The 24,722-nt window shown below is 43.0% G+C and overlaps 7 protein-coding genes and 3 long non-coding RNA genes across 18 annotated transcripts in view; 5 read left to right on the top strand and 5 right to left on the bottom strand.

The window, feature by feature from the left end:
* Positions 1 to 337: 337 nt before the first annotated feature.
* On the bottom strand, positions 338 to 2,307 carry LOC136199908 (uncharacterized). Of its 2 annotated transcripts, none has more exons than XM_065990218.1 (9): positions 2,231 to 2,307; positions 1,836 to 2,180; positions 1,508 to 1,774; positions 1,174 to 1,455; positions 1,050 to 1,103; positions 938 to 997; positions 783 to 891; positions 565 to 731; positions 338 to 510 (listed from the first exon to the last, which is right to left on the bottom strand). In XM_065990218.1, exons 1-8 carry the CDS (start codon positions 2,289 to 2,291, stop codon positions 575 to 577), a joined length of 1,335 nt encoding a protein of 444 aa, XP_065846290.1. In that variant the 5' UTR covers positions 2,292 to 2,307; the 3' UTR covers positions 338 to 510; positions 565 to 574. The 2 variants fall into 2 exon arrangements, with proteins under 2 accessions (XP_065846290.1, XP_065846289.1); XM_065990217.1 differs by having other exon boundaries at positions 817 to 891.
* A 17-nt stretch (positions 2,308 to 2,324) lies between these two features.
* LOC136199903 (uncharacterized) lies at positions 2,325 to 4,977 on the top strand. Its single transcript, XM_065990214.1, has 11 exons — positions 2,325 to 2,399; positions 2,454 to 2,798; positions 2,860 to 3,126; positions 3,179 to 3,460; positions 3,527 to 3,583; positions 3,637 to 3,699; positions 3,750 to 3,905; positions 3,956 to 4,054; positions 4,113 to 4,167; positions 4,221 to 4,470; positions 4,721 to 4,977. The coding sequence occupies exons 2-11, from the start codon at positions 2,498 to 2,500 to the stop codon at positions 4,847 to 4,849; spliced, it is 1,659 nt and encodes a 552-aa protein (XP_065846286.1). The 5' UTR covers positions 2,325 to 2,399; positions 2,454 to 2,497; the 3' UTR covers positions 4,850 to 4,977.
* A 2,009-nt stretch (positions 4,978 to 6,986) lies between these two features.
* LOC136199901 (uncharacterized) overlaps positions 6,987 to 24,722 on the bottom strand; it is a 26,168-nt gene continuing 8,432 nt past the window's right edge. Inside the window, exons 1-13 of one of the 4 annotated variants that reach the window (XM_065990210.1) lie at positions 10,658 to 10,799; positions 10,480 to 10,603; positions 10,339 to 10,410; positions 10,033 to 10,096; positions 9,604 to 9,981; positions 9,167 to 9,421; positions 9,051 to 9,114; positions 8,680 to 8,992; positions 7,942 to 8,618; positions 7,750 to 7,879; positions 7,650 to 7,697; positions 7,391 to 7,592; positions 6,987 to 7,339 (exon numbers count right to left, since the gene is read on the bottom strand). In XM_065990210.1, coding sequence (XP_065846282.1) covers positions 7,269 to 7,339; positions 7,391 to 7,592; positions 7,650 to 7,697; positions 7,750 to 7,879; positions 7,942 to 8,618; positions 8,680 to 8,992; positions 9,051 to 9,114; positions 9,167 to 9,421; positions 9,604 to 9,981; positions 10,033 to 10,087 — 2,193 coding nt within the window. In that variant the 5' untranslated portion in view covers positions 10,088 to 10,096; positions 10,339 to 10,410; positions 10,480 to 10,603; positions 10,658 to 10,799 and the 3' untranslated portion in view covers positions 6,987 to 7,268. Of the gene's footprint in view, positions 7,340 to 7,390; positions 7,593 to 7,649; positions 7,698 to 7,749; positions 7,880 to 7,941; positions 8,619 to 8,679; positions 8,993 to 9,050; positions 9,115 to 9,166; positions 9,422 to 9,603; positions 9,982 to 10,032; positions 10,097 to 10,338; positions 10,411 to 10,479; positions 10,604 to 10,657; positions 10,800 to 24,722 lie in introns of those variants that run through there. The other 3 variants (XM_065990211.1, XM_065990212.1, XM_065990209.1) reach the window with 3 other exon arrangements.
* LOC136199906 (uncharacterized) lies at positions 10,283 to 13,067 on the top strand. Of its 4 annotated transcripts, none has more exons than XR_010673241.1 (8): positions 10,283 to 10,471; positions 10,522 to 10,810; positions 10,856 to 11,022; positions 11,077 to 11,521; positions 11,574 to 11,669; positions 11,767 to 12,573; positions 12,623 to 12,752; positions 12,810 to 13,067. It is a non-coding gene; the product is annotated as an uncharacterized lncRNA (long non-coding RNA). The 4 variants fall into 4 exon arrangements; XR_010673240.1 differs by having other exon boundaries at positions 10,284 to 10,471; positions 11,742 to 12,573; XR_010673238.1 differs by having other exon boundaries at positions 10,285 to 10,471; positions 11,726 to 12,573.
* On the top strand, positions 13,963 to 15,268 carry LOC136189128 (uncharacterized). 2 transcript variants are annotated; one of them, XR_010670353.1, is made up of 5 exons: positions 13,963 to 14,323; positions 14,441 to 14,710; positions 14,758 to 14,968; positions 15,018 to 15,066; positions 15,122 to 15,268. It is a non-coding gene; the product is annotated as an uncharacterized lncRNA (long non-coding RNA). The 2 variants fall into 2 exon arrangements; XR_010670352.1 differs by having other exon boundaries at positions 13,963 to 14,710.
* On the bottom strand, positions 15,836 to 17,541 carry LOC136183895 (uncharacterized). Its single transcript, XM_065970705.1, has 8 exons — positions 17,474 to 17,541; positions 17,078 to 17,422; positions 16,755 to 17,024; positions 16,463 to 16,696; positions 16,364 to 16,408; positions 16,235 to 16,312; positions 16,095 to 16,179; positions 15,836 to 16,042 (listed from the first exon to the last, which is right to left on the bottom strand). Exons 1-8 carry the CDS (start codon positions 17,529 to 17,531, stop codon positions 15,871 to 15,873), a joined length of 1,287 nt encoding a protein of 428 aa, XP_065826777.1. The 5' UTR covers positions 17,532 to 17,541; the 3' UTR covers positions 15,836 to 15,870.
* LOC136183915 (uncharacterized) lies at positions 17,547 to 19,033 on the top strand. The gene is made up of 6 exons (XM_065970726.1): positions 17,547 to 17,633; positions 17,680 to 18,024; positions 18,077 to 18,349; positions 18,397 to 18,627; positions 18,676 to 18,760; positions 18,813 to 19,033. Exons 1-6 carry the CDS (start codon positions 17,573 to 17,575, stop codon positions 18,841 to 18,843), a joined length of 1,026 nt encoding a protein of 341 aa, XP_065826798.1. The 5' UTR covers positions 17,547 to 17,572; the 3' UTR covers positions 18,844 to 19,033.
* On the bottom strand, positions 19,472 to 21,209 carry LOC136183904 (uncharacterized). Its single transcript, XM_065970717.1, has 8 exons — positions 21,152 to 21,209; positions 20,768 to 21,100; positions 20,444 to 20,713; positions 20,179 to 20,397; positions 20,082 to 20,126; positions 19,948 to 20,031; positions 19,813 to 19,897; positions 19,472 to 19,756 (listed from the first exon to the last, which is right to left on the bottom strand). Exons 1-8 carry the CDS (start codon positions 21,207 to 21,209, stop codon positions 19,582 to 19,584), a joined length of 1,269 nt encoding a protein of 422 aa, XP_065826789.1. The 3' UTR covers positions 19,472 to 19,581.
* On the top strand, positions 21,223 to 22,650 carry LOC136183888 (uncharacterized). Its single transcript, XR_010669262.1, has 5 exons — positions 21,223 to 21,313; positions 21,363 to 21,678; positions 21,731 to 22,287; positions 22,336 to 22,402; positions 22,459 to 22,650. It is a non-coding gene; the product is annotated as an uncharacterized lncRNA (long non-coding RNA).
* Positions 23,075 to 24,716, bottom strand: LOC136188595 (uncharacterized). The gene is made up of 7 exons (XM_065976332.1): positions 24,441 to 24,716; positions 24,120 to 24,383; positions 23,834 to 24,070; positions 23,740 to 23,784; positions 23,603 to 23,686; positions 23,460 to 23,544; positions 23,075 to 23,406 (listed from the first exon to the last, which is right to left on the bottom strand). The coding sequence occupies exons 2-7, from the start codon at positions 24,253 to 24,255 to the stop codon at positions 23,232 to 23,234; spliced, it is 762 nt and encodes a 253-aa protein (XP_065832404.1). The 5' UTR covers positions 24,256 to 24,383; positions 24,441 to 24,716; the 3' UTR covers positions 23,075 to 23,231.

The raw sequence follows: 24,722 nt of genomic DNA, 5'->3' as shown, positions 1-24,722 counted from the left end.
TTTTCAACCAGATTAGAGTTGTTAGTTCAGGTGGGGGGTTGAGATTGGTTCCCAAGGAGTCCCCTGTTTTCTACAGTTTATTTTATTGACAGAGCTACACCATTTCAGCTGTATGGTCATAGTACGGTTACACAGCGCAATGTCGACACTTGTTGCACGGCACATACAAAGACAGACAAGAAAAACAATGTAATAACCTATATATAAGGAAATGTACAGCAAGACTACACTGTAGTTGCGGAGCGCAGATTTCAGAGGCACTCCTGATAATATCGAATTCTCTTCTGCTTTCAGAGTGTATCAACAGCCATCACGCAACCAAGGACATTTACTAGCGTTCTGGGCTTTTAATTAATTGCACGATTCCCTGTCATTATGCAATTCTTCAAGCCAGCGTTCGCTAACGGCGTCAAGAAAGCAACTTCGTTTTACAAAACTTTACTACCACCCATGAAAATTACAGACAAACAAAAAAGGATTCATTTCGGCAGCCTTAGTACTGTGTCCCGCCTGCCGCCAAATACGTCAAGAACAACAACACTATAAACCAACAGATAGAAGTACCTGTGACACGTCAGCTCTTAGCCTCGGAAATTGAGGCATACTCTGGTGGTGCTTCAGTCTTTGCGTGAATTTGATGGCGAGCATCCTTTGCCGATGCATACAATGAGCTGCTTTGCATTTCAACATTTTTGGTTTCTCTCTGAACTCGCTCTTCGTGCTTCCGTGTCCTAAAACAGTAATACATTCAATATTCAGCAGGTCGATTATTCACTAGCTACCTCAAGAGCATGAGTAGCAGGTAAATAGGAAAACCTCCAACAAGTACGAGTAGAACAGCCATAACTCCGACTGCTGCAAAAAGTCCAGTGCGACTGCAAGTTTCCGCACCTGAGTCAAACATGAGAATTTCTTTGCCAATGCAGATTAAGCGTACTTTGAGTCGGAAGGAACGTTGACTGAATTCCCACTGTATCACTAGAAAGACCTGTCATTGCTGAACACGTAATTGATAACAAAGGCCTTTAATATGGCACTCTGCAACTGACTTCTAAAGCCATCAGTGGTTGGACGTGGCGGAGGAGTAGGTGTTGAAAGTAGGACTAAAATATATATATATATATAAATATATCGTTCTTAGCGCGTAATAAAGAGACAGTATAGGACATTGACCTTCGTTTAGAGTTTCATTGAACTGTCCATACACATTAGCAGTGGTTAGTCTGCATGTTCTAGTGAATATTGGCATGTCATTGCTGCTAATAGACGCATTTGCTTGATATTTAGACACTCCTAACATGTCTGCACTTTCAATTTCCTTCCATGTCAAGTCAACGCGTTGATTTTCACAAGAGTACGTGGCTTTCTCCACCGGTGGGAAAGACTTGATGGTGCAGATAACAGTTCCATGAACCATAGAATTGGCCACAACGCTGCACTCGGCATTGTCAAGATCTGTACAAACTTGCATTAACACATGTCTATATCTGCATTGCGTGACGCTTACAAAATGCCAATAATTTGAAACTGACTTGATGGTAGCCAACATCATTGTCACCAATAGCGATGTATGTACCATTTGTTGAAGCCTTCACTTGAGGTATATTGTGCTCATAGAGTTTTCCCGTGCCATTGAGCTGCACCAAATCGCCGTCTTTTGTCATGTTCACTGTAGCATTTCCCTTGGTGACGTCAATTCTGATTAAAAACGAGTTGCCTATAGTCACGGTGGCGTTCTCACCAGATGGCGAAAGCACAGATAATTCTGGAACATCTTTGCAGTCGAAAGCGTCATGTACAGTACAGATATATCAAATCATAGCAACACAGCTCACCTTTCAAAGTCAGAGTCATTTGACCACTGAAAACACGTGGCGTAGAGGCAGGAGAAAAATCAAGAAAACACCGATATACTTTGCCATTGAGAGATGCGTCCACGCGTGTAATTATCAAATCTGCACGTCCGTTGGCGATATTGCCTGCGATTGAATAAGGAGGAGCCGGGCTTGAAGGAATCCTTGCGAAAAGGCCGATCGTCGTCTCGGGAAATAGCGTTTGCCAGGTGAAGACATCAACAGTGTTGTTTCCCCTATACTGATAGAAAAGCGTTGCAATTCCCCCTTCAGCAGCAAACATTTTCTGAGAAGCTTCGTTGGTGACTTCATAACGTATTGATTTCGCTTTTAGACAAGTTTTACTTTGCAAAAATCCTGCATTTATTCATTCTCACCTATAGAAGAATAAATTCCTCGACAAAAACACAAGAGGCACGCACACAATAGAAAGACCATTTGCAAAGAGGACCACACCTTATCCGGGTGACTGCCCTATCGCAATGCTTCACAAGATCCTTCTATCGATTGCTGTGTAAACGCGTTTCTGCAATTCAGCACGCACTAGTAAGTTCTATAACTGCTAATCGTAAATATCGTCTTCCCGGTCTGCGAAAACAGCCAAGTCAATACGTTATGAAGTCACCAACGAAGCTTCCCAGAAAATGTTTGTTGCTGAAGGGGGAGCGGCAACACTTTCCTATCAATACGGGGGAAACAACACTGTTGATGTCTTCACCTGGCAAACGCTATCTCCTGAGACGACGATCGCCCGTTTCTCAATGATTCCTTCAATCCCGGCTCCTCCTTATTCCGTCGCAGGCAATGTTGCACAAGGACGTGTAGATTTGATAATTAAACCCGTGAACGCATCGCTCAATGGCAAAGTATATCGGTGTTTTGTGGATTTTTCTCGTTCCTCTACACCACGTGTTTTCAGTGGTCGAGTGACTCTGACTTTGAAAGGTGAGCTCTTTTGCTATGATTTGATATGCCTGTACTGTACATGACGCTTTCGACTGCAAAGATGTTCCAGAATTATCTGTACTTTCACCATCTGGCGAGAATGCAATCGTAACCATAGGCAGATCATTTTCAATCAGAATTGACGTCACCAAGGGAAATGCTACAGTGAACATGACAAAAGACGGCGATTTGGTGCAGCTCAATGGCATGGGAAAACTCTATGAGCACAATATACCTCAAGTGAAGGCTTCAACAAATGGTACATACATCGCTATTGGTGACAATGATGTTGGCTACCATCAAGTCAGTTTCAAGTTATTGGCATTTTGTAAACATCACGCAATGCAGATATAGGCATGTGTTAATGCAAGTTTGTACAGATCTTGACAATGCCGAGTGCAGCGTTGTGGCCAATTCTATGGTTCATGGAACTGTTATCTGCACCATCAAGTCTTTCCCACCGGTGGAGAAAGCCACGTACTCTTGTGAAAATCAACGCGTTGACTTGACGTGGAAGGAAATTGGAAGTGCAGACATGTTAGGAGTGTCTAAATATCAAGCAAACGCGTCTATTAGCAGCACTGACGTGCCAATATTCAATGGAACATGCAGACTAACCACTGCTAATGTGTATGGACAGTTCAATGAAACTCTAAACGAAGGTCAATGTCCTATACTGTCTCTTTATTACGCGCTAAGAATGATATGTTTATATATATATATTTTAGTCCTACTTTCAACACCTACTCCTCCGCCACGTCCAACCACTGAAGGACCAACTAAAAGTAAGCGGTTAAAAATTGACGTACACGTTTTCAATGTTTTTATTCTGTTATAGCAAGTATGCCAGTGCCAAGCAGACCTGTTAGTAGTGCAGCGCCATCTACCACGCCAACTTCCAGTGCCTGCTAGTCTAATTTCGCTTTGAGTAATATAAGTAAACTTTTTTAGGTGACGAGACGATTGCAATAATAGTTGGCTGTGTTGCTGGTGGTGTAGCTTTGATTGCTCTTTTGCTACTCCTTCTCTGTCCTATCAATCTATCATGCCGACGATGTTTGCAACGACAGTGTTGTTCTTGCTGTTTCAAATGTTACGACGACTGCTGTAAAATCACTGTTCTACTCACATTCCGCGCTTTCCATTTTGCCGTTTAGGTGGAACTCAGGGTGACTGTGAAGAACCCAATAAAGCCAACGCTACATGCTGTACAGATTCCTACAAGTGTTCCTTATGCTGCTTTAATTGTTGCAATGGTATAGTAGCGATAATGAACCTCATATCTGCTCTAACGTTCCACATATTTCTAATAAGATTCTTCAGGCAGTGACGAAGCTGACGGACACAAGAAAGACAGCGTGCCTCTTGGGTATGCATAAATGTCTCTAATCTCTTTCTTGTGTTATGTGCTACATCATTTAGGGAAATAGAAAAGACCGTGCCAGTCTCAGCAGCAGCCTCTTCAAAAAAACAAGAGGCTGAAATTGAGCCCTATGTTGTGTCAGGCGGCGCTGTGTCAGCTACAAAAGAAGAGAAGTCCAAGGCAGCTCCCAAGTCAGCCTCAAAGGATGAGTACGCTCAACCTGACATGTCAAAGAAGACAAAGAAGAAAGCAGCCCAGCAAGCTCCTACAGGTGGCGATGTCTACGCCCAAGTAGACAAAAAGAAGAAAGTAAAGCATTGTGTTCGCGAGGAGTAGTACTGTTGGGTTGTGTGACTCGCTATTGTTTGAGCTAAAATAAGGCAATAACTAGATCATATAAAATGTGGAGGTGATGTTACAGCTATTGTGTTTGCTTGTGCATGAATGTTTGTTTCCTTGTGCATGAATGCTGGCATGGATCATGCATGTGCACGGATGAATTGGAAGCAGCCTCCCCTTGGTTCTAGTAAGCAATTAAAATATGATATTCTATTTCTAGGCTGAAAAGTTGGACTTGACTTATGCTGACTTGGACCATAGTGGATCCAAAGGTGGCACTCTGCAGTCAGCGAGCAATGAAGGGGAGTTGTCTACTCTAAAATGCAAAAGAAATAGCACCCCCACGTGAAATTTGAATTCTGTGTTTTTTTATATTTTTAGTCATTTCTAGTATGCGTCAGTCGAACTTCTCAATAATTCGGTGTTTTCTAGAATAGTTGTGACCATTTTGTAGTTTTTCCGTATTTTCGTAAACCATTTCCGTGTTTTTGGGCGATACCATCAGGGCGTTGGCCCTTCCACTTTCAATTAGGCGTGGCCGCAGGAAGATCTCCTGAGTTTCTTTGAGCCGGATTTTGAAGATCCGTAAGATGCATTTCCTGGAAAACTGCGATAAACTGTGTACGGGTCCTCGAATCGTCGCCGAAAATTAAAATCAACGTGTCACGTGATAGAATTCAATGGCTTTGTCGAACGCGAGAAAAGGTTTATTTGTCGAAGTAACTGACGAAGCAAGTTAAACGTATGAGAAAGATTGCGTGTAGCTTGTTTTTAGAAAATCGGGGCTCCTTTAGGGAAAATCCGTCGTTTCGAAGTATAACTTCATTCAATTGACTCAAACGTGGCTCAGGTGAGTACGAACAACGACTGTCAGGTAGTGTGGCCAGTAAGAGTGAAGCAGAACCCTTTTGGGAGGTTCGCCACGGTAGTAAATTGACCTTCTGCACTTCGCTCCTAGGGAATACGTCATTCCACCCCCTTAGCTCAGCCGAGACATGTCCGTAAAGTAGCAGATCACTGCAATGAAACCTGCAGTGACGACGCGCAAGCATCGATTCGAGCCTAGAGTCCAAATCGAAGCTTCGCCGCGTCCATGTGTTCGACCTCTTGGCACATAGGCTACATATTAGAGAAGTTCAAAGAAAGCAACGTTAGAAAATGAATCATTTAAGAAAGAAACGTCCATGCTCTATTCTTCCACGTAAAAACGTAAAGAACAAGCTCACTAATCAATTTTTTTGTTCCGTTTATCCAAAGGGTCATTTTATCCAAGTCCTCTTTACTTCCAAACGCTTCAGTTCGCGAATTGGAGTAAACCACCATGCCAAGCGTCATGACCCAGTCACTCTTGTGCGCTCGAAACCACATATTGAATCGAACCTTCTCCTTCTCCTTGCACTCCTTATCCACAGCCTGAATATCTACAACGCTTCTTATCAGCTTCTCCATCTCCGCCGCAACCTCAGGCGCACTCTCGGCAACATTGTCAATCTCCTCCGGATCCGTAGCCAAATTAAAAAGCTGCAGTTTATAATTCTCATACGGCGACGTTGTCCCAAACGCGATGTGTACTTTTAATTCTCCTTCCGAATCATAAAATGCCTCGTATTGGCCATATTCGAGTGATACTCGCCGAAAACGAAATCGGGTCGCGTCGCCGGCGACGTCCGACTCTGATCATCAAACGAAAAACGTCGACAAGGAATGCCCGTCGAGCTTGACGTCCTTTGAAACGTCGAGTCTCGCCCACTCCATCATAGTCGAATACAGATCGAGATTCGACGTCACGTTGCCGACGACGCGCCCCTTCGTCACGCCCGGTCCGCTGACGCATGCATATTTGCTTTATATTTTCCCCATCGTGATCAGACGTGAAAACGACGTATACGTATCGTCGGGTCAACCGATCACTTGGAGCGTTTTGCGCGCACATGGCGTAGTAGGAGCGTCGCACTTTCAATCTGTTGGCTTTCGTAAACGCTTTCATGCCGTCGTAAGATTTTCGACGAAGATGCTGTGCTTTTTTCTTCAAACTTAGAGCAAACTTTAATGACCTGTACAGTATTGACGAGAAAAATCCGAAAAACTAAGAAACTCATTTGGTATAAAAACGTACAGTAACTTCAAGCTCCTTTGCCGCTGCTCGAACAGCGTCTAAAGTCATCAGTAGTGTTGCGCTTTCCGCCAAAAACGCTGACAGTAAAAGAGCTGACAACCACCTGTCAAACAGCCGAGACCCAACAGCAGCAATCAGAGGCGTGAAACTGCAACGTTCTACAATCATGTCAAAATCTAATCATGTCATGTCGTAAGGTACTGTACTTGGACAAGAACATACTCATTGAATATTCACAGTATTAGCCTGCGTAGAATGAAACAAGAGTGCGTGATAACTTGTTACAGGCCAGCTAACGTTAATTGACTGAAGTTTCTCGCTTCACGAAACTTGACCACGTACTGTACATGTATTGCAAGCTAGCAAATAATTTGAGGCTGTCCTGAGCTTGTTTCCTTAGTATACAAGCACGGTCAGAACACCGCAAAAAAGACAAAGCAGCTAGAGAGCTCGAGCTAGACTGAACAAGATCTTATTTTCAAAACTGGCTGACCAAAAAGAAAGATACGCGGTTGCGCGAGGCAATAACCTTGGAATTGCTTTGTTCTTTATAACATAAAAACACTCTCAAACAGTCTGCGCAAAAACTGTAAGACTATACAAGAAGTTTCGCTCATGCGGCCAAAATCACGGCTTGACTCAAACGACCGTTTCACTTGAGCGTGTGCCAGCGGCTTTGCAACCAGTTTTGGGCTTCATTGCAAAGCGGTCTTTCACCCAATCCTAGAGTGTTATTTGACAACGTGATTGTATTATATAAAAAATGATCCTTACCCAGATATGCATAAGAATAGCTTTTAGGAATCCTATAAAAAACTGCGTTAAACCTGATAAACTTGAAGAGGGTTTTAAAAATCCGAGTACGTATAGTTGGTTTTGTAGCAAATATTCTGAGCTGTGTATATGTACTACACGCACCTCTACTTGACTCCTCTCTGGCATCTTTAGTCGCTTTACATGATTCGTCTTCTGGGGCCTACGTTGCAAAAATGCATGATTCACAGAGACATTATTAATTAATTAATTAATTAACCTCTATTTCTAAGACGATGTCACTCGGCTGAGAGCCGACTTCAATGACCTGTGTACAGATTAATATGTTAATTGATAAAGAAACTGATTCAAATACATACAGTAAGTTCTAGCTGTTTTGTGGCTGCCCGAACCGCCTCCAAAGTCATCACGGAAAAAACCATTGAAGCGTACTTAGTTTTGCTATGCAAGACTAGACTAAGATTCGTGTGAAACTGCAGAAGACCAAATCTGAAAGAAGTATAGATTAATTCGAGAGAAGATAGCGCATGCATGGGCAGTCCTGCTCGTACTTTCCCCGTTCATCTCCGTACTCGACAGTGTCGTTCTCAATCTTGATGACTCGAAGAGTTGGTCTGTTCAACTGTTTCCGAAACCATGCCTTGAATCCACGACGAATTTCTCTTCGAGAGTACAGTTGAATGACAAGTTTTTTTGTCTTGCGACTCCATGGATCGCCGTTGGGTTCTTTTCCGAACTCGCTAACATCAGTAAGATCGTATTTTATATCTTCTGACTGTTGTAGATATTCTACGTATTCAGACACGAGTCCTTTCTTAGATGCAGGGCCCGTTCTAGTCCGCGAGGTCCACGCTGACACTAGGTCTGTATATAAGTCTCGAAACGTTTCGTCGACGGGATTATCTGAGCATTCGCCGCCATACTGTGGCATTTTCATTGCATTGGTTATCACTACGGCAGTTAGTTCTTTTCCTGTCGCTTTTTCGAGCTTTTTTATAGCGGCAATGTGCCTCTGGTTGCGTGATTCGCCAGCCTTAATAAAATAGAGAAAAAACGCGGTAGCATCGGGTCTCATAGCGTTTCGTATGGCAGTGCAAATCTCATCATCCAAAAACCTGCTATCGCTGTCGCCCAGGCCTGGAGTGTCAGTAAAGCTAAGTCGAAATGGAACGACACCGCCTCCTCTGTGCAGCACGCGAGTGTAGGTAGATACAGAGGCTGTTTCAGACTAGAAAATGCAAAGCAACTGTATTTACATAGAGCTTAACCTAAATATAACAAAACCATACCCCTTGTCCAGGTCTGGCTACGGCAGCTATTGTGCCAAAGGTTCGATTCATAGATTTTGTCTTTCCCATACCCGTTTGACCAACTGCTATTACTTGAATGTGCCTTTTGTCCGTAGGAACAAAGCTTTCCGCGCACTTTATGTGCTCTTCGGGCAAATAGAGGTCCTCTGATTTTGCGTCAGTTCTCACTTCAATAATTGAGCGACGCAAATCTGAAGAATGAAGCTGGTTGGGAGACAAACGTCTGTAAACGGGAGGAGTAGATGCAGGTGACTGATGAGCGTTAACACGGCGTGCCTTTCCGGGACTACGCCTGAAAGCGAAAACGTCGCGTTTACGTTTACGCGCGTGTCTATGCTATGCGTATCTACCGGCTCCTTTGAGGCTTGCTTTCAGCCCGATATTTCTTCAATAAGTTTTTGAATTTCTTTTCTCCTGGATATGCAGTTACTCGCACATTCGGTGTGATTGTACAGCATAAACGTACCGGATAAGTGTAATTTATCAATCAATTCTTCCGCAGTGCCGATAAGGTCAGACTCGCATAACGCCTGCAACAGTCTAAATATGGTGGCGGTTTTTCCTTCCTTTTCCTTCCACTTGGCAAAAGCGCTGAAACACTTTGCCGGAATAGTTTTTTGCAAATCGCAGTCGTCAAGCAGACTGTCGCAAAGGCCCAGTGGCACAAAAAACAGCCTCCATCCGTGACCTAATCGGTGACATACGAGAGAAATTGCGCGATCTAGAGAGGAGAATTGCCAATTACATTTGACTAATTCTATGCTCGCAAAAAAAGGCCTTTCCCTCCAAAGACCATCTTTCTGAAGGCGCTCTATATGCGTTCATGCATGCATGGATGAGACCTCTCCCCTCGCTCATGCACCGTCCTAACGTGAACCCGCAAACAAAAATGCCAAAGCATACCGATATCATAGTTGTCGCTGCTGTCGGCATCTTGCTCAGACCCAGCTGAAGTTGTGCAGGTCAGCGTCTTTCGAAGAGCTGAAAACTTGTTGTACAAGCTACCCAAACCGATTGCTTCCGTCGCATCTTCCAATAATGCTGCTATTTGTGCATCTTTCCAGCCGCGTCGTGGAAGTTCGGTTTCTACCCAATATATTGTGTCATTGGCACGAGGAGGAGAGTCGTGCTTTTGTAGAAACAATTCGATATTGATGCCGTTTCGCTTGCAATAAGAGATCATGAAGTGACGAAAACTTTTTTCATACATTTCTGACATGCTGATTGTAATGTCAAGTTCTGATAAAAGAGCCCACAATTCCTCGGATGAGCTCTTGCAATCTAAAAACACTTTTGAGCGAGGTTGCGTTCGCGGGCCTGATACTCTAGTACCCTCTTTACGTTTGGGCCGAGCGCTTGCCACAGCCTTAGCCTTAGAGTCGTTCATAGCGAAAACCTATTAATTAACAGGTAATCCTATTAGCAGCTAATTAGGAGAGGGGATTTTCCCAAGCAAGTTCGGGTATTGGTTCGGGTATTGGTTCGGGTATTGGTTCGGGATGATTTTCTACAATGTGCTTGTATCGCTAAGCACCGCTTCAATTTAAGCATACAGGGAGCAGAATTTCCCCCGAGTGGCGCATTCTCAGTACGGATTATGTGGTCGCCTGTACCGGTGACCACAACCGGATGCCGTACCTTGCGGCAAGGGGAGCAGTGAGACTGTTGACACGGAGTGCTTCAACCTTGTTAAAAAAAGCTGACACCAAACTACAGGAAAAAAGACCATTACTTCTGACAGCCGGTTGTGCGGCTGACAAACTGCATAACTGTGAGTACCTGTAGCTACACCAAGACTGTACACGCGCACTGTCGCAGCAGCCCGGGCCAGTGAGTTGATAGTCGACTGTAATCGCTGCCCAGAAATGTGGCCTTCTACACAGATGTGCACCGAAAAGACTGGCTAATCAGCAGACGAGTTGATCGATATATAGCAATCACGTTCTACCTCTCTCACCTGTTTACTAGACCATAGAGTATTCTCAACGTATGGAAGTGGAAAACTAGCAAGCCCGAGTCGGAGTGTGAAGGATATGGCTTGCGAGATCCTTACGCGGCTAGAAAGGAGGCAGTCCGACGCACGCGCAGTGTCGCGCACAAGCCACAAAGCGTAAACCACACGGCTCTTTTACGTCTTCTACTACGGTTTCTCTAGAGTCCGTGCTTCTGTATCGTAGTCTTGGTCGATGACTGCCACCGACGGCCCTTAGGTTGTTGTCATGTGCCGGTGGCCCTGTCAGTTTTCTACGTATATGGACCGTCACCGCTTCGAAGTGAATTATCGTCAAACCGGCACGACGACGACCCAACGCCACCGAGCGGGTGTATATGACCATAGATGGTACGTAAGAGTGCGTAGTTCTTGCTCTCCAACAGAATCAAAATGAGTAGAGGAAGCTGTCACGTGCACGAGTAAAGGGAGCTATACGTGAGGATAAATCATTCATTTACACGACCAAGACTGAGCCGAATAATGGACAGTTTACTAGTCAGACACAGACAACAAGATCAAACAAGATCAGTCATACAAAAAGAATGAATCACAAACTTGCAGACTCCATTGGATGGTTTGTTACCGTCGGCGGAGGCGATTCCACTTCTTTGTCGTCCACTTCTTTGACAAAGAAGTGGACAAATTGTCCAATGTTCCGATCCCTGCCAGTTTTTCGATGTTAAATTCTGGTTCAATTATATGCAACCCTCAAGTTCGAATTTGATGCGTCAATTGCAAACGGATCATCATTTCGTCTTCTCGTTTCTGTGATTACTGTTGTTTTAATGAATGGTTCGACGCCCGCATCAGTCACAGTAAAAGTTGGAGGTACAGTAGGTGATATTGATGCACTCTCACTGTAGTCTGTGAATCTGTTTAGTAATTTCCAAGTCTTTTGTCACACAGCTTCAATTATGTTTGATACAAATTCTTATTGAAGAACACCCGTCCAAGTCACGTTAACCCATGCAAAGACGTAAGCCTGATCGCTTTTGCACCTTCTATAATTAATCAAATTAATTAATTAATTAGACCCGATTAATTTTAGAGCTTCCCAAATTTACCGTCCACAGAGATGAGTCATCACTCAACCGAAGGATCTGCTAGCATCATCGTGAACGTGACTAGCGGCTTTCATCCAATTTTGCTACCAAATGAAACTGCTTATCTTGTCCATCGATTGTGACAGACTCGAGTCAACGGTAGCCTTGTTTGTTGAGATATCGAAACGGGTGATCGCAACCATGGGAGACACCGTAAACCAGGCAAAGATAACCGACAGCGTTGGATCCCACGTATTGATATGAAATTGTCGCCGTTCCTCCGTTAGCAAAACATTTACTGGGCAGTTGCGTGGGACGTCCTAACGTATTGACTTGGCTGTACAGAATAGCGTCACAAAGACCGTGACAATAATCTACTTATAGGCACCTATTGAATTTGGCTAGATTCTTTTTTCATGGAAAAGCGAAAATCTACTATATCCTCTGTCAGGTACAAGACGGTATCCACACGATCGATTCTGAAAAGTCTTTGTAGTTTTCAAGTAGCCTATGTGTCAGTCCACGGATTGTAGTACTCTACAATCCGTGGTCAGTCTAACCTCTCGACAGTATTTCTGTGCTGATACCATGAAGAGGATCTCCTGAGCCCCTGCAGATCTGTACGGGGCTTGATTCAAACGTGTCACGTGATAGAAATCTTTTTTTTTATTCGCGAGAGGAAGTTTCTTCGTCCAAACAACCAACGTAACACGCTGTACGTACAAGGAAGATGGCGTTCCGCAAGTTCTAGCAATTGGAGGCTCCTTTCGGGAAAACCGACGTTTCGACGCATCGGTTCATTCGATTTGCTCCAATGAAACTCGGTTACTCATTTCAGTGAGAAATAAAACTGAAATACTTATAGGGTATGCAATCCAGTCTTTAGATGACAGTGACTTTCTGTAAAATCCGTGCCGTGACGTCGTCGATCGCTGATGAGCCAGAGTCATACATCTTTTAGGTGATACAGTACTTCTGTGGACCCGTAGACAAAATCCGCGACTTTCACGTACTCAGTGAGTCGGCGCCTCTTCAATATGCTAAGATATGATCCTCGATCCACTCTGACTTAGTGGGGCGAATCACTGAAAGATCCGTTTGAGCAGATTTTTTACAAGACAGCCTCGGAACGAATCGGGACGTACTGGTTCCATTAGTAATCAAGGCTTCCTGGTTTTAGTGTTGGCCTTAGGATAAAGCAAACTAATGCAGACCTTGAAACTTTTGCTTTCATGTGTGCAAAGCCAGTCAGCAGGGCTTTCTTGGGTCAAAGCAGTCTCACCCTGTCTTCTGCCGATATGCTGATGTGACAATATTTCGTCAGTGTCTACTTCGAGCTAAATTTAGCTTTACTATTGAACAGTAGAGTTGAATGAAATTAATTAAGTTACTTCAAAATACAGACAAAGATTGATACAAAACTCAAAAAAGGGTGATGGCAACTGCGCAAGAAGGCATTGAGTCACTTTCCAGCCTCTGAGATGGAGGCATGTTCCGGTACTTCCTCTTTTGTGCTTGATCCTTCGCCAAGGCATATAATGAGCTTGAGTGCATTTCAACCCTTTTGGGTCTAATCTATCTGCTTTCTCCTCTAAAGATAGTATTTCGTGAGTACGTAAAAATTATTTACAGCAAGGACCTCAAGACGAGTAGAAATAGATGAATAGCCAGAACTCTGGTATTCAGACTTCCTTCTTTGAATTCGCATCAAAGATTTTCCTCGCAGGAAGCTTGAAAGCCATTACTGTATTCAAGTAGGGTACACTGTAGGGAAGCTTACTGTGGAGACATCTTGTTTGTTCATCAGATTAAGATTAGCCATTACCTAAAAAATCTTTTGCACGCGCAGGATGTGGGTCAAATTTTACAGCAGCTATCGTGACACTTGAACGAGTAGAGACAACTAAACTTTCAAAGCACAAACTATCTCTAATTAATTAACCGGACTCTCCGACAATGGCCAAACGTCGACCTACTAAGGCTTCTTCGACTGCTTTAATTAATCGTTGCAATGGTTAAATTTAAGAGAAATGCAGAGGTTTGCCTGACTCATGGCTGTTCGCTAGTACAATTTAATAAATGCAAATAAGGTAGGCATGCGCAATGAAAACATTAATTACTTTGGTTCGTGCGTGTTTTTCAGTTTTCTCGTCATTTCAGAACCCGGTTCGATATGCGTTCACTCCAGCAAGCACTAAGAAAACAATATCTTTAGTTCAACAACGTTCGGCTGTTCTCGGAGAGAAAGGATCCAGTACTGTTCTATACGCACTCCATAGAGATAGGGTGACATTGACGTACCACTACCCCTTTCGCGGCTTAGCTCCTTCAATCTCTTTTGGGTGGTTCATCGCCGTGGCCGCGGCGGGTCGAAACGATACGCCGATCTCTGTTCGTTCTTATCTAAACGCCGCCGGATTCAGGGAAAGTAGTTCCGGTTTAAAGGCATCGTTGGATTTCACTTTCGATTCATCGATTCCGGATGGATCGTCATTTCGTCCGCTGGTCATAGTCACGACTGTAACTACTGACGGTGTGCTCTCTTCGTCATCTTCGTTTGCTGGATCCGTCACGGTAAAAGTCGGAGGTACGATGTACAGTACCAGTACGCCGTATGACCGCGGTTGCATAAAATAGTGCAACTGTGGTTGCATATGCGCACTATTGACTTACTGTATTATATGTGAAAATCTGTTGTGGTTAGTAATTCCCAAACTTGGCAGTATTTCTGACGTTGTGATTGCTGAGGGAGACCCAATAAATATTGCTGTCAACGTCATTGAAGGAAAGCCGAGTCCAGATGTTACATGCTCAAACGCAACTCGTGATCAATTGCCAATGCTTGTGGCTCTGAATTCAACGCACTATCAAATCAGAAAGATAAGCACGTCTATTTCTGATGGAGGAGTTTATAGGGTTGAAGCAATGAAAGCAATTGGAAGAGATTCGATAAATTTCACAGTCACAGTTCATTGTAAGCTGCACGGAATCCAGCGCACCAGAGAAACATGTTTTGGGCAGTTCTTAGATTGTGTGACTGCGATTTGTGCAATGCAAGCAATGGAAGCATAGTGAACTGTACTTTCAGTAGTCAAATTTGACAACCAGTTAGTTCCGGTGAAGGAAGCGGTTGGGTTTGACAATTATGTCATATCTGTGTCAATACCTGGGCAACCTCGTCAGTACGCACTGATGATAAGCAATGGGTACAGTTCTCCAATTCTGGTAGAATGTGAGTCATTCTTTTTGTAAAACTGCAGGTACTATTGTTCTCATTATAGGCAACCAATCTGTTCCTACTTTATCTACGACCACAGCACCAACCAGTCGGTGAATATGATTTTGTCACTTCAGCTTTAATTAAAAATCTTTAATTAATGTTTAGCACAACGGGTATCAATACACCCCCCGAGTAGTGGCGTTGCAGGACGACGCAGAATCTGAAATTTAGAAGTTTAGCTGCTTCTCTGTTTCCTTTCCATCGCTGTTGGTTGTGGCGTTTGTAGCCTGTGTTTGTTCTTGCTCTTCTTTGTGTCCTATGAAGCTTTGATGTCAGCATTGTTTGCTACATAGGCTGTAGATGTTTCAACAACAACTGGGAAAGTTTCCTACGGTGCACTGACTCGAAAAAAATTTCGTTTAACTGGGACGTCTACGAATCAGACGTTTCCGACAATTTTAGGGGATAATTACTTTACTTCAGAAGTTCGCGTACTTTTCAGACGTCCTGGCTTCCGACATTGCATCCTTCAATGAATCAAAGTTTCCTTTTACCGGTAATAGCAAGATAGACAGATGCACGTATAGTACTTCACCTATAGAATACCGTTTCCATGTGCACTACTACCCGCTATGTCGTCTACTTCTGCATGATTCCAATAGCTAACCTCTGATGAGCTCGTAAATTTGAAGAAAGCAAAGCTACGAAATCTTTCTTCACTTGTTGTACGCTCTGAAAGATCTTAGATCGACGCAGTTTGTCTGCTCTGCGACTGCCTTCTACCAAAGAATTGTTTAAACACCATCTGCTTCTACTGCTGTTGCTGCAATGTTCAGAAAAGAAAGAATTATAAAGGCAGTTACAAAGAGAAACGTGTCGACAAGAAGAGTCAACCAAGCCTAATAAACTTTGCGCTACTTTGTCTCTGAAATTGAAGCATACACAGCCTTGGTACTACCCTTTGCATGAGTTTCTGTCGCCTTTGTCAGTTTTGATGCATCTTGATAGAGCGAGCTTGGATGCATTTCAACGTCCTTTACTTTCTCCTTTGCCTTTACTGAAATAGGATCTTCTTTCCTCTTTCCACTAGACCATTACAAAATAAAGATGTAAACAATCACATGGTAAGAATCAATACCGTTTCACGTAAATCCAAAGAATCAATATTCCAATTAGAGTAGCACTAAGCAACGCAGAAAGAACTGCTATTGCAGCGATGTAACCTGCGTATATCTCCACTTGAAATTTACATCTTTACACTCATCTACAGCAAAGTACCTTCGTTTCTTCCACAGCTCCCTTCAGCGTTGCTTGGTGACTGAAAAGTAATTTCATTCACTTCAGTCACTCTCTTGCCTGCAAGTGCAAAATGCTTAGTACACTAACCTCCGCTAAGCAAAACTTGACCTGTGGTAAACAGTGCTGAGGCAACTGTAGTCAGAGGTCGGTTGCCTATGACAAAAACACTTCATCTTTATCGTCACGTTACAAAAAGGAATGACTCACATTTTACCAAAATTGGAGAACTGTATTTATTGCTTATCATCAACTGACGAGGTTGCCCAGATATAGGGACAGACACAACATAATTGACATAATTGTCAAATACAACCGCTTCGTTCACTGGGACTAACTGGTTGTTAAACCTGACTTCAGTAGGCTTTGGACTGGAGCTGAAAATACAGTTCACCGTGCTCTTTTTGGTTGCACTACACAAATCACAGTCAAGCAATCTAAGAACTGTCCAAAAACAGAATGTGCAATATTTTTCTTGTATGCCGAATTCCATGCAACTTACAATGAACTGTCACCGTGAAATTTATTATATCTTTTCCAACTGCATTCGTTGCTTCAACCCTATACACTCCTCCATCAGAAATAGATGCTCTAGTCTTCCTGATTTGATATTGAGCTGAATTCAGAGCCACAAGCATTAGCGATTGATCACGAGTTGTGTTTATGAGTGTAACTATTGGGTTTGGCCTTCCTTCAATGACACTCACAGCGTTAATAATTGGCTCTCCCTCAGCAATCACAACATCAGAAATACTGTCAACTTTGGGAAATGCTAAACACGCTCGATGCGCGCACACGTGCAGTAAATCAAACTACGAATCGTACCTCCGAGTTTTAGGGCGACTGATCCAGCAAACGATGATGACGAAGACGGAACACCGTTAGTTATAGTCGTGACAGTGACCAGAGAACGAAATAACGATCCGTCCGGAATTGACGCGTCAAAGACAAACTCCAGCGTTGCATTTGGATTAGAAACCCTCGCTGAGAATCGATCAGGGTTTGGAATAGCGGACAAAGAAGTCGAATTGCCTCCAAAACTCAAAAACCATCCAAACGTTATTGACTGAACTGCGATGCGGTAGGTGTACGTCAATGTCACCCTGTCTCCACGAAGAGCGAATAAACTGGTACTGGAACCGGACTCTCCGACAATCGCCGAACGCCGAACTAGATTAATTTTAATTTATTGACTCTCTTTATAATAACCTCACGCCAAACCGGGCTCTGAAAATGCGACAAAATGGAAGAACAAGCAAAAGTAACCCGAGCCTTTCATTGCTCAAAGCGCACGCGCACTTAATTCTTTAATTCCGGGCAATGGATTCGGTGATTTTCTGCGTCGTTTGTCTTTTAGCCATGGCATCAAACTCGGAATCTGGTTTGTTTACTAGCAATTGCGATTAGTAAGGTCAAAACCTCTCTAGTTCAACGTTCGGCGATTGTCGGAGAATCCGGTTCCAGTACTGATTTATTCGCTCTTCGTGGAGATAGGGTGACATTGACGTACACCTCTCGCGTCGCAGCTCAGCCAGTAACTTTTCAATGGTTTCTGAGCCTTGGAGGCAATTCGACTTCTTTATTCAATGTTCCAAATCCCGCTCGATTCTCCGCTAACGCTTCTGGTCTAACTGCAACGCTGGAGTTTGACTTCGATGCGTCGATTGCAGACGGATTGTCATTTCGTCCTTTAGTTACGGTCACGACTGTAATTAGTGGTATGCCGTCTTCGTCATCGTCGTTTGCCGGATCAGTCGCCGTAAAACTCGGAGGTACTGTTGTTCTTTGATTCAATGCACGTGTGCGCTCATCGAACGTGTTTAGTAATTCCCAAAATTCAACTTGATTGTATTTCTCATGTGATTGCCGAGGGAAACCCAATTAATATTTCTGTTCATGTCATTGACGGAAGACCGAATCCAAATGTAACACTCCCAAACACAACTCCTGATCAATCATCAATGTTTGTGGCTCTGAATTCAACGCATTATCTAATCAGAAAGATGAACACGTCTATTTCTGATGAAGGAGTTTATAGGGTTGAAGCAACGAATGCAGTTGGAAAAGATGCAATAAATTTCACAGTCACAGTTTATCGTAAGTGACACGAAGTTTGGCGTACAAGAGAAACGTGTTTTGGGCAGTTCTTAGATTGCTTGACTGTGATTTGTGCAATGCAAACAATGGGAGCGTAGTGAACTGTACTTTCAGTTCCAGTCCAAGGCCTATTGAAGTCAAATTTGACAACCAGTTAGTTCTAGTGAAAGAAGCGGTTGGATTTGACAATTATGTCATATCTGTGCCAATACATGGGAAACCTCGTCAGTACGCACTGATGATAAGCAATGGGTACAGTTCTCCAATTCTGGTAGAATGTGAGTCGTCTTTTTGTAAAATTGCAGGTATCATTGTTCTTATTGTAGGCAATCAATCTGTTCCTACTTTATCTACAACGGCAGTACCAACTACAACGATAGCACCAACTACAACGATAGCACCAACCAGTCGGTGAATATAATAATTTGATGATGGTTTATTTTTAAAGACCTCTAATACCTAGCACAACGGGTATCAGTACGACCACCAAGTGATGCCGTTGCAAGACGGCGCAGAATATGAAACTTAGGAGTTTAGCTGCCTCTGTGCTTCCTTTCCATCACTGTTGGTTGTGGTGTTTGTAGTCTGTCTTTGATTGTTCTTGTTCTTTTTTGTGTCCTGTGAAGCTTTGATATCGGCATTGTTTGCTACTTGTACATGTTTCAACAACTAGCTGCTATAGAAGTTCCCTACAAGTAACATGTTACACTTTCGCTGCGCACTAACTCGAAAAAATTCCTTTCAACTGAAACGTCTACAAAATCAGACGTTTCCGGCGATTTCAGGAGTTAACATAGCGATTACTTTACGTCTCTGTTACATATTCAGAAGTTGGCGTATACGTTTCAGACGTCCTGACTGCCGACGTTGCATCCTTCCAATGAATCAAAGTTTCAATAGCGAGAGACAGATGTACGCACGGTCGGTGTCTATGGAATGCGATTTTCATCTGTAATTCCTCCTATGCATGTCGTCTACTTCTGAAGAAAGCAAAGCTACGCAATTTTTCTTCACTTATTGTACGCTGCAAAAGATCTTGGATCGACGCAGCATGCATAGACTGTGGACGCAGTTTGTCTGCTCTGTCGCTGCGAATAACATGTTAACGGAATCGTCGAAAAATCTGCTTCCCCAGCGGTTGCTTCTTTGTTGCAATGTTTTCAGAAAAGATTAGAAAAAAAGAACTATAAAGGCAGTTACAAAGAGAAACGTGTCCACAAAGAACTTTAGTGCTACTTTGTCTCTGGAATTGAAGCATACTCAGCCATGGCAGCACTACCCTTTGCACGAGTTTCTGTGACCCTTGTAAGTTTTGATGCATCTTGATAGAGCGAGCTTGAATGCATTTCAACGTCTTTTTCTTTCTCTGTTTCCTTTGCTGAAATAGGATCTTCTTTCCTCTTTCCGCTACATCATTACAAAAAAAAGATGTGATCAATCAATCAAATGGTAAAGATAAATACCGTTTCATGTAAATCCAAACAATCAATATTCCAATTAGAGCAGCACTAAGCAACACAGAAAGAACTGCTATTGCAGCGATGTAGCCTACGTATATATCCACTTGAAATGTACCACACTCATTTACAACAACGCACCTTCATTTCTTTCACAACTCCCTTCAGCCTTGCTTGGTGACAGTGACTGAAAAGTAATTTCATTTGCTTCAGTCACTTTCTTGCCTACAAATGCATGTTGCCCAGTACAACTGACTTAAGCTAGGCGAATTGACCTGTGGTAAATAATGATGGAGCAACTGTAGTTACAGGTCTGATGCCTATAACAAAAAAATATTCTTTATTGTCACGTTACGAAAACGAATGACTCACATTCTACCAAAATTGGAGAGCTGTAGCCATTGCTTATCATCAATTGACGAGGCTGCCCACGTATTGGTACAGGTACGACATAACTGTAATTGTCAAATCCAACCACTTCCACTAACTGGTTGTCAAGTTTGACTTTGGGCTCTGAACTAGAACTGAAATTACAGTTCACTATGCTTCCATTCTTTACATCGCACAAATCACAGTCAAGCAATCTGAGAACTGCCAAAGAATATTTCTCTTTTGTGTCAAATTTCATGCCACTTACAATGAACTGTGACAATGAAATTTATCGAATCTCTTCCAACCGCATTCATTGCTTCAACCCTATAAACTCCTCCATCAGAAATAGACGTGCTCATCTTTCTGATTTGATAGTGCGTTGAATTGACAGCCATAAACATTGATGATTGATCAGGAGTTGTATTTGAGAATGTAACATTCGGATTTGGCCTTCCCTCAATGACATTCACAGCAATATTCATTTGCTCTCCTTCAGCAATCACGACCTCAGAAAGTCTGCCAAGTTTGGGAAGTACTAAATGCAATAGATTCGCACACGTACAGTGAATATCAAACAGTACCGTACTACCTCCGAGTTTTACTGTGACCGATCCAGCAAACGTTGATGACGAAGACGAACCAATAATAACAGTGGCCACAGGGCGAAATGATGCGCCGTCCTGAATCGTCGCATCGAAGTTGAACTCCAGCGTTGCATTTGGACCAGAAACACTTGTCGTGAATCGAGCGGGGTTAGAAACACCGGATAAAGAAGTCGAAACGCCATCGACGATTATAAACCAACCAAAAAGTACTGACTGAGCTGGGAGGCGACAAAAATACCGCAGTGTCACCGTATCCCCACGGAGAGCGAATAGATCAATATTAGAACCAGGCTCTCCGACAATCGCCGAACGTTGAACTAAAGTAATTCTGTCATAAAAGAGCTTACCGCCAAAAACACACCTCAAACCTGATTCTGAAAATACAATAAAACTGAAGAACAGCCCGAAGTAGGCTATGACTTTCATTGCGCATGCGTAGATTAACTTTCGCTCCGCCGCAGCTGTGTGTCATGTCTCGGACGAATCTATGCATCGTTTTCTTCTAACCATTGCATAATACTCAGAATCTGGTTTGTTCACTCATGACTAGTCTACGTTTGAGAAAAAAGGTGTCTGTAGTTCAACGTGTACTGATTTATTCGCTCTTCGTGGAGATAGGGTGACATTGACGTACACCTCTCGCGTCGCAGCTCAGTCAGTAACTTTTCAATGGTTTCTGAGCCTTGGAGCAAAATCGACTTCTTTATTCAATGTTCCAAATCCCGCTCGATTCTCCGCTAACGCTTCTGGTCTAACTGCAACGCTGGAGTTTGACTTCGATGCGTCGATTGCAGACGAATTGTCATTTCGTCCTTTAGTTACGGTCACGACTGTAATTAGGGGTATGACGTTTTCGTCATCGTCGTTTGCCGGATCAGTCGCCTAAAACTCGGAGGTACTGCTATTCCTTGATTCACTGCACGTGTGCGCGCATCGAGCGTGTCTAGTAATTCCCAAAATTCAACTTGATCGTATTTCTCATGTGATTGCCGAGGGAGACAATATTTCTGTTCATGTCTTTGACGGAAGACCGAATCCAAATGTCACACTCTTAGCTAAGCACAACTCCTGATCAATCATCGATGTTTGTGGCTCTGAATTCAACGCATTATCTAATCAGAAAGATGACCACGTCTATTTCTGATGAAGGAGTTTATAGGGTTAACGGCTTGACGCAATGAATGCAGTTGGAAAAGATGCATTAAATTTCACAGTCACAGTTCATCGTAAGTGGCACAAAGTTTGGCGTACAAGAGAAACGTGTTTTGGGCAGTTCTTAGATTGCTTGACTGTGATTTGTGCAATGCAAACAATGGGAGCGTAGTGAACTGTACTTTCAGTTCTAGTCCAAGGCCTACTGAAGTCAAATTTGACAACCAGTTAGTTCCAGTGAAGGAAGCGGTTGGATTTGAAAATTATGTCATATCTGTGTCAATACATGGGAAACCTCGTCAGTACGCACTGATGATAAGCAATGGGTGCAGTTCTCCAATTCTGGTAGAATGTGAGTCGTCTTTTTGTAAAACTGCAGGTACTATTGTTCTCATTATAGGCAACCAATCTGTTCCTACTTTATCTACAACGGCAGTACCAACTACTACGATAGCACCAACCAGTCGGTGAGTATAATAATTTGATGTTGCTTTAGTTTTAAAGACCTTTAATTAATAACTAGCACAACGAGTATCAGTACGCCCACCAAGTGATGCCGTCGCAAGACGGCGGAGAATCTGAAACTTAGGAGTGTAACTGCATGTGCTTCCTTTCCATCACTGTTGGTGGTTGTCTTTGATCGTTCTTGCTCTTCTTTGTGTCCTGAAGCTTTGATATCGGCATTGTTTGCTACTTATAGGCTGTACATGTTTCAACAACTAGCTGCTATAAAAGTTCCCTACATGTCACATTTTTCGCTGCGCACTGACTCGAAAAAATTCCTTTCAACTGAAACGTCTACAAAATCAGACGTTTCCGGCGATTTCAGGAGATAACATAGCGATTACTTTACGTCTCTGTGACATATTCAGAAGTTCGCGTATACGTTTCAGACGTCCTGACTGCAGACGTTGCATCCTTCCAATGAATCAAAGTTTCAATAGCAAGACAGACAGATGCAGGTACGGTCGGTGCCTATGGAATACCGTTTCCATCTGTAATTCCTGCTATGTCGTCTACTTCTGAAGAAAGAAAGCTACGCAATTTTTCTTCACTTATTGTACGCTGCAAAAGATCTGAGATCGACGCAGCATAGACTGTGGACGCAGTTTGTCTGCTCTGTGGCTGCGAATAACATGTTAACGGAATCGTCGAAAAATCTGCTTCCCCAGCGGTTGCTTCTTTGTTGCAATGTTTTCAGAAAAGATTAGAAAAAAAAGGATTATAAAGGCAGTTACAAAGAGAAACGTGTCCACAAGAAGTTACAACCGAGCCTACAGTGCAAGAACTTTGGTGCTACTTTGTCTCTGGAATTGAAGCATACTCAGCCATGGCAGCAGTACCCTTTGCATGAGTTTCTGTCACCCTTGTAAGTTTCGACGCATCTTGATAGAGCGAGCTTGAATGCATTTCAACGTCTTTTTCTTTCTCTGTTTCCTTTGCTGAAACAGGATCTTCTTTCCTCTTTCCTCTACATCATTACAAAAATAAAGGTGCGAACAATCAAATGGTAAATATCAATACCGTTTCATGTAAACACAAAGGATCAATATTCCAATTAGAGCAGCACTAAGCAACACAGAAAGAACTGCTATCGCAGCGATGTAGCCTGCATAATATATCTCCACTTAAAATTTACTTCTCTACACCCATCTACAACAAAGCACCTTTGTTTCTTTCACAACTCCCTTCAGTGATGCTTGGTGACGGTGACTGAGAAGTCATTTTACTTATTTCAGTCACTTTCTTGTCTACAAATGCATACTGCCCAGTACAAGTAACTTCCGCTAGACACAAAATTGACCTGTGGCAAACAATGATGGAGCAACTGTAGCTACAGGTGGGTTGCCTACAATGAAACAATATTAGCTGCACTTACACACAAAATAATGGCTTACATTCTATCACAATTGGAGAACTGTACCCATTGGTTATCATAAATGTGTACTGACGAGGTTGTCCAGGTATTGCCACAGATACAACATAGTTGTCCATGTCAAATTCAACCACTTCCTTCATTGGAACTATCTGGCTGTCAAATTCAACTTCAGTAGGCTTTGGACTGGAACTGAAAGTACAGTTTGCTATACTCCCATTCTTTGCATTGCACAAATCACAGTCAAGCAATTTCAGAACTGCCAAAAACATGTTTTCTCTCGTGCATCAACTTTCTGTGTCACTTACAACGAACTGTGATTGTGAAATTTGTTGTATTTCTTCCAACTGCATTCGTTGCTTCAACCCTATAAACTCCTCCGTCAGAAACGGACGCGCTCATCTTTCTGATTAGATAGTGCGTTGAGTTCAGAGCCACAAACATTGGCAATTGATCACGAGTTGTGAATGTAACATTTGGATTCGGCCTTCCTTCAATGACATTTACGGCGATATTTATTGGGTCTCCCTCAGCAACAAAGACATTTGAAATTTTGTCAAGCTTGGGAATTACTAAATAGATCAGAAAACGTGCATCTGAGCAAAAGTACGTGTACTACAGTAGACTACCTCCGAGCTTTACTGTCACTGATCCAGCAAAGTGCAACGACGATGACGAATTAATAATAGCCGTGGCTACAGGACGAAATGACGCGCCGTCCGGAATCGTCGCATCGAAGTTGAAAGCAATCGTTGCATTCAGACCAGAATTGGTCGTCGTGAATCGAGCGGGGTTTTGAACAACGGATAACGAAGTCGAAACCCCTCCGACTATTATAGACCAACCAAAAAGTACTGACTGAGCTTCGCCGCGAAAGAAATACTGCAATGTCACCCTATCCCCTCTGAGAG

Source organism: Oscarella lobularis, chromosome 1, assembly GCF_947507565.1.
Source record: "Oscarella lobularis chromosome 1, ooOscLobu1.1, whole genome shotgun sequence".
Lineage (NCBI taxonomy): Eukaryota > Metazoa > Porifera > Homoscleromorpha > Homosclerophorida > Oscarellidae > Oscarella > Oscarella lobularis.
The sequence above is the reverse complement of the archived record's forward strand: the minus strand, read 5'-3'. Positions and strand labels throughout refer to the sequence as shown.

Coding starts and splice junctions, on each gene's coding strand:
- LOC136199908 (XM_065990217.1), bottom strand. CDS start 2,291: ATGGTCTTTCTATTGTGTGCGTGCCTCTTGTGTTTTTGTCGAGGAATT. Junction 998..1,049: donor AACCACTGATGGCTTTAGAA/GTCAGTTGCAGA, acceptor TTACGTGTTCAG/CAATGACAGGTCTTTCTAGT. Junction 892..937: donor AACGTTCCTTCCGACTCAAA/GTACGCTTAATC, acceptor TGTTTGACTCAG/GTGCGGAAACTTGCAGTCGC.
- LOC136199903 (XM_065990214.1), top strand. CDS start 2,498: ATGTTTGTTGCTGAAGGGGGAGCGGCAACACTTTCCTATCAATACGGG. Junction 3,127..3,178: donor TTTCAAGTTATTGGCATTTT/GTAAACATCACG, acceptor AAGTTTGTACAG/ATCTTGACAATGCCGAGTGC. Junction 3,461..3,526: donor CAATGAAACTCTAAACGAAG/GTCAATGTCCTA, acceptor TATATATTTTAG/TCCTACTTTCAACACCTACT.
- LOC136183895 (XM_065970705.1), bottom strand. CDS start 17,531: ATGAAAGGCTCGGGTTACTTTTGCTTGTTCTTCCATTTTGTCGCATTT. Junction 17,423..17,473: donor TGTCGCATTTTCAGAGCCCG/GTTTGGCGTGAG, acceptor AAATTAATCTAG/TTCGGCGTTCGGCGATTGTC. Junction 16,697..16,754: donor TTTCACGGTGACAGTTCATT/GTAAGTTGCATG, acceptor GTTTTTGGACAG/TTCTTAGATTGCTTGACTGT.
- LOC136183915 (XM_065970726.1), top strand. CDS start 17,573: ATGGATTCGGTGATTTTCTGCGTCGTTTGTCTTTTAGCCATGGCATCA. Junction 17,634..17,679: donor GGCATCAAACTCGGAATCTG/GTTTGTTTACTA, acceptor AAACCTCTCTAG/TTCAACGTTCGGCGATTGTC. Junction 18,350..18,396: donor TTTCACAGTCACAGTTTATC/GTAAGTGACACG, acceptor TGTTTTGGGCAG/TTCTTAGATTGCTTGACTGT.
- LOC136183904 (XM_065970717.1), bottom strand. CDS start 21,209: ATGAAAGTCATAGCCTACTTCGGGCTGTTCTTCAGTTTTATTGTATTT. Junction 20,714..20,767: donor GGTCACAGTAAAACTCGGAG/GTAGTACGGTAC, acceptor TATTGCATTTAG/TACTTCCCAAACTTGGCAGA. Junction 19,898..19,947: donor GAGTTGTGAAAGAAATGAAG/GTGCGTTGTTGT, acceptor ATATATACGTAG/GCTACATCGCTGCAATAGCA.
- LOC136188595 (XM_065976332.1), bottom strand. CDS start 24,255: ATGTTTGTGGCTCTGAACTCAACGCACTATCTAATCAGAAAGATGAGC. Junction 23,687..23,739: donor TCCATCATTGTTTGCCACAG/GTCAATTTTGTG, acceptor ATGCATTTGTAG/ACAAGAAAGTGACTGAAATA. Junction 23,545..23,602: donor GAGTTGTGAAAGAAACAAAG/GTGCTTTGTTGT, acceptor TATATTATGCAG/GCTACATCGCTGCGATAGCA.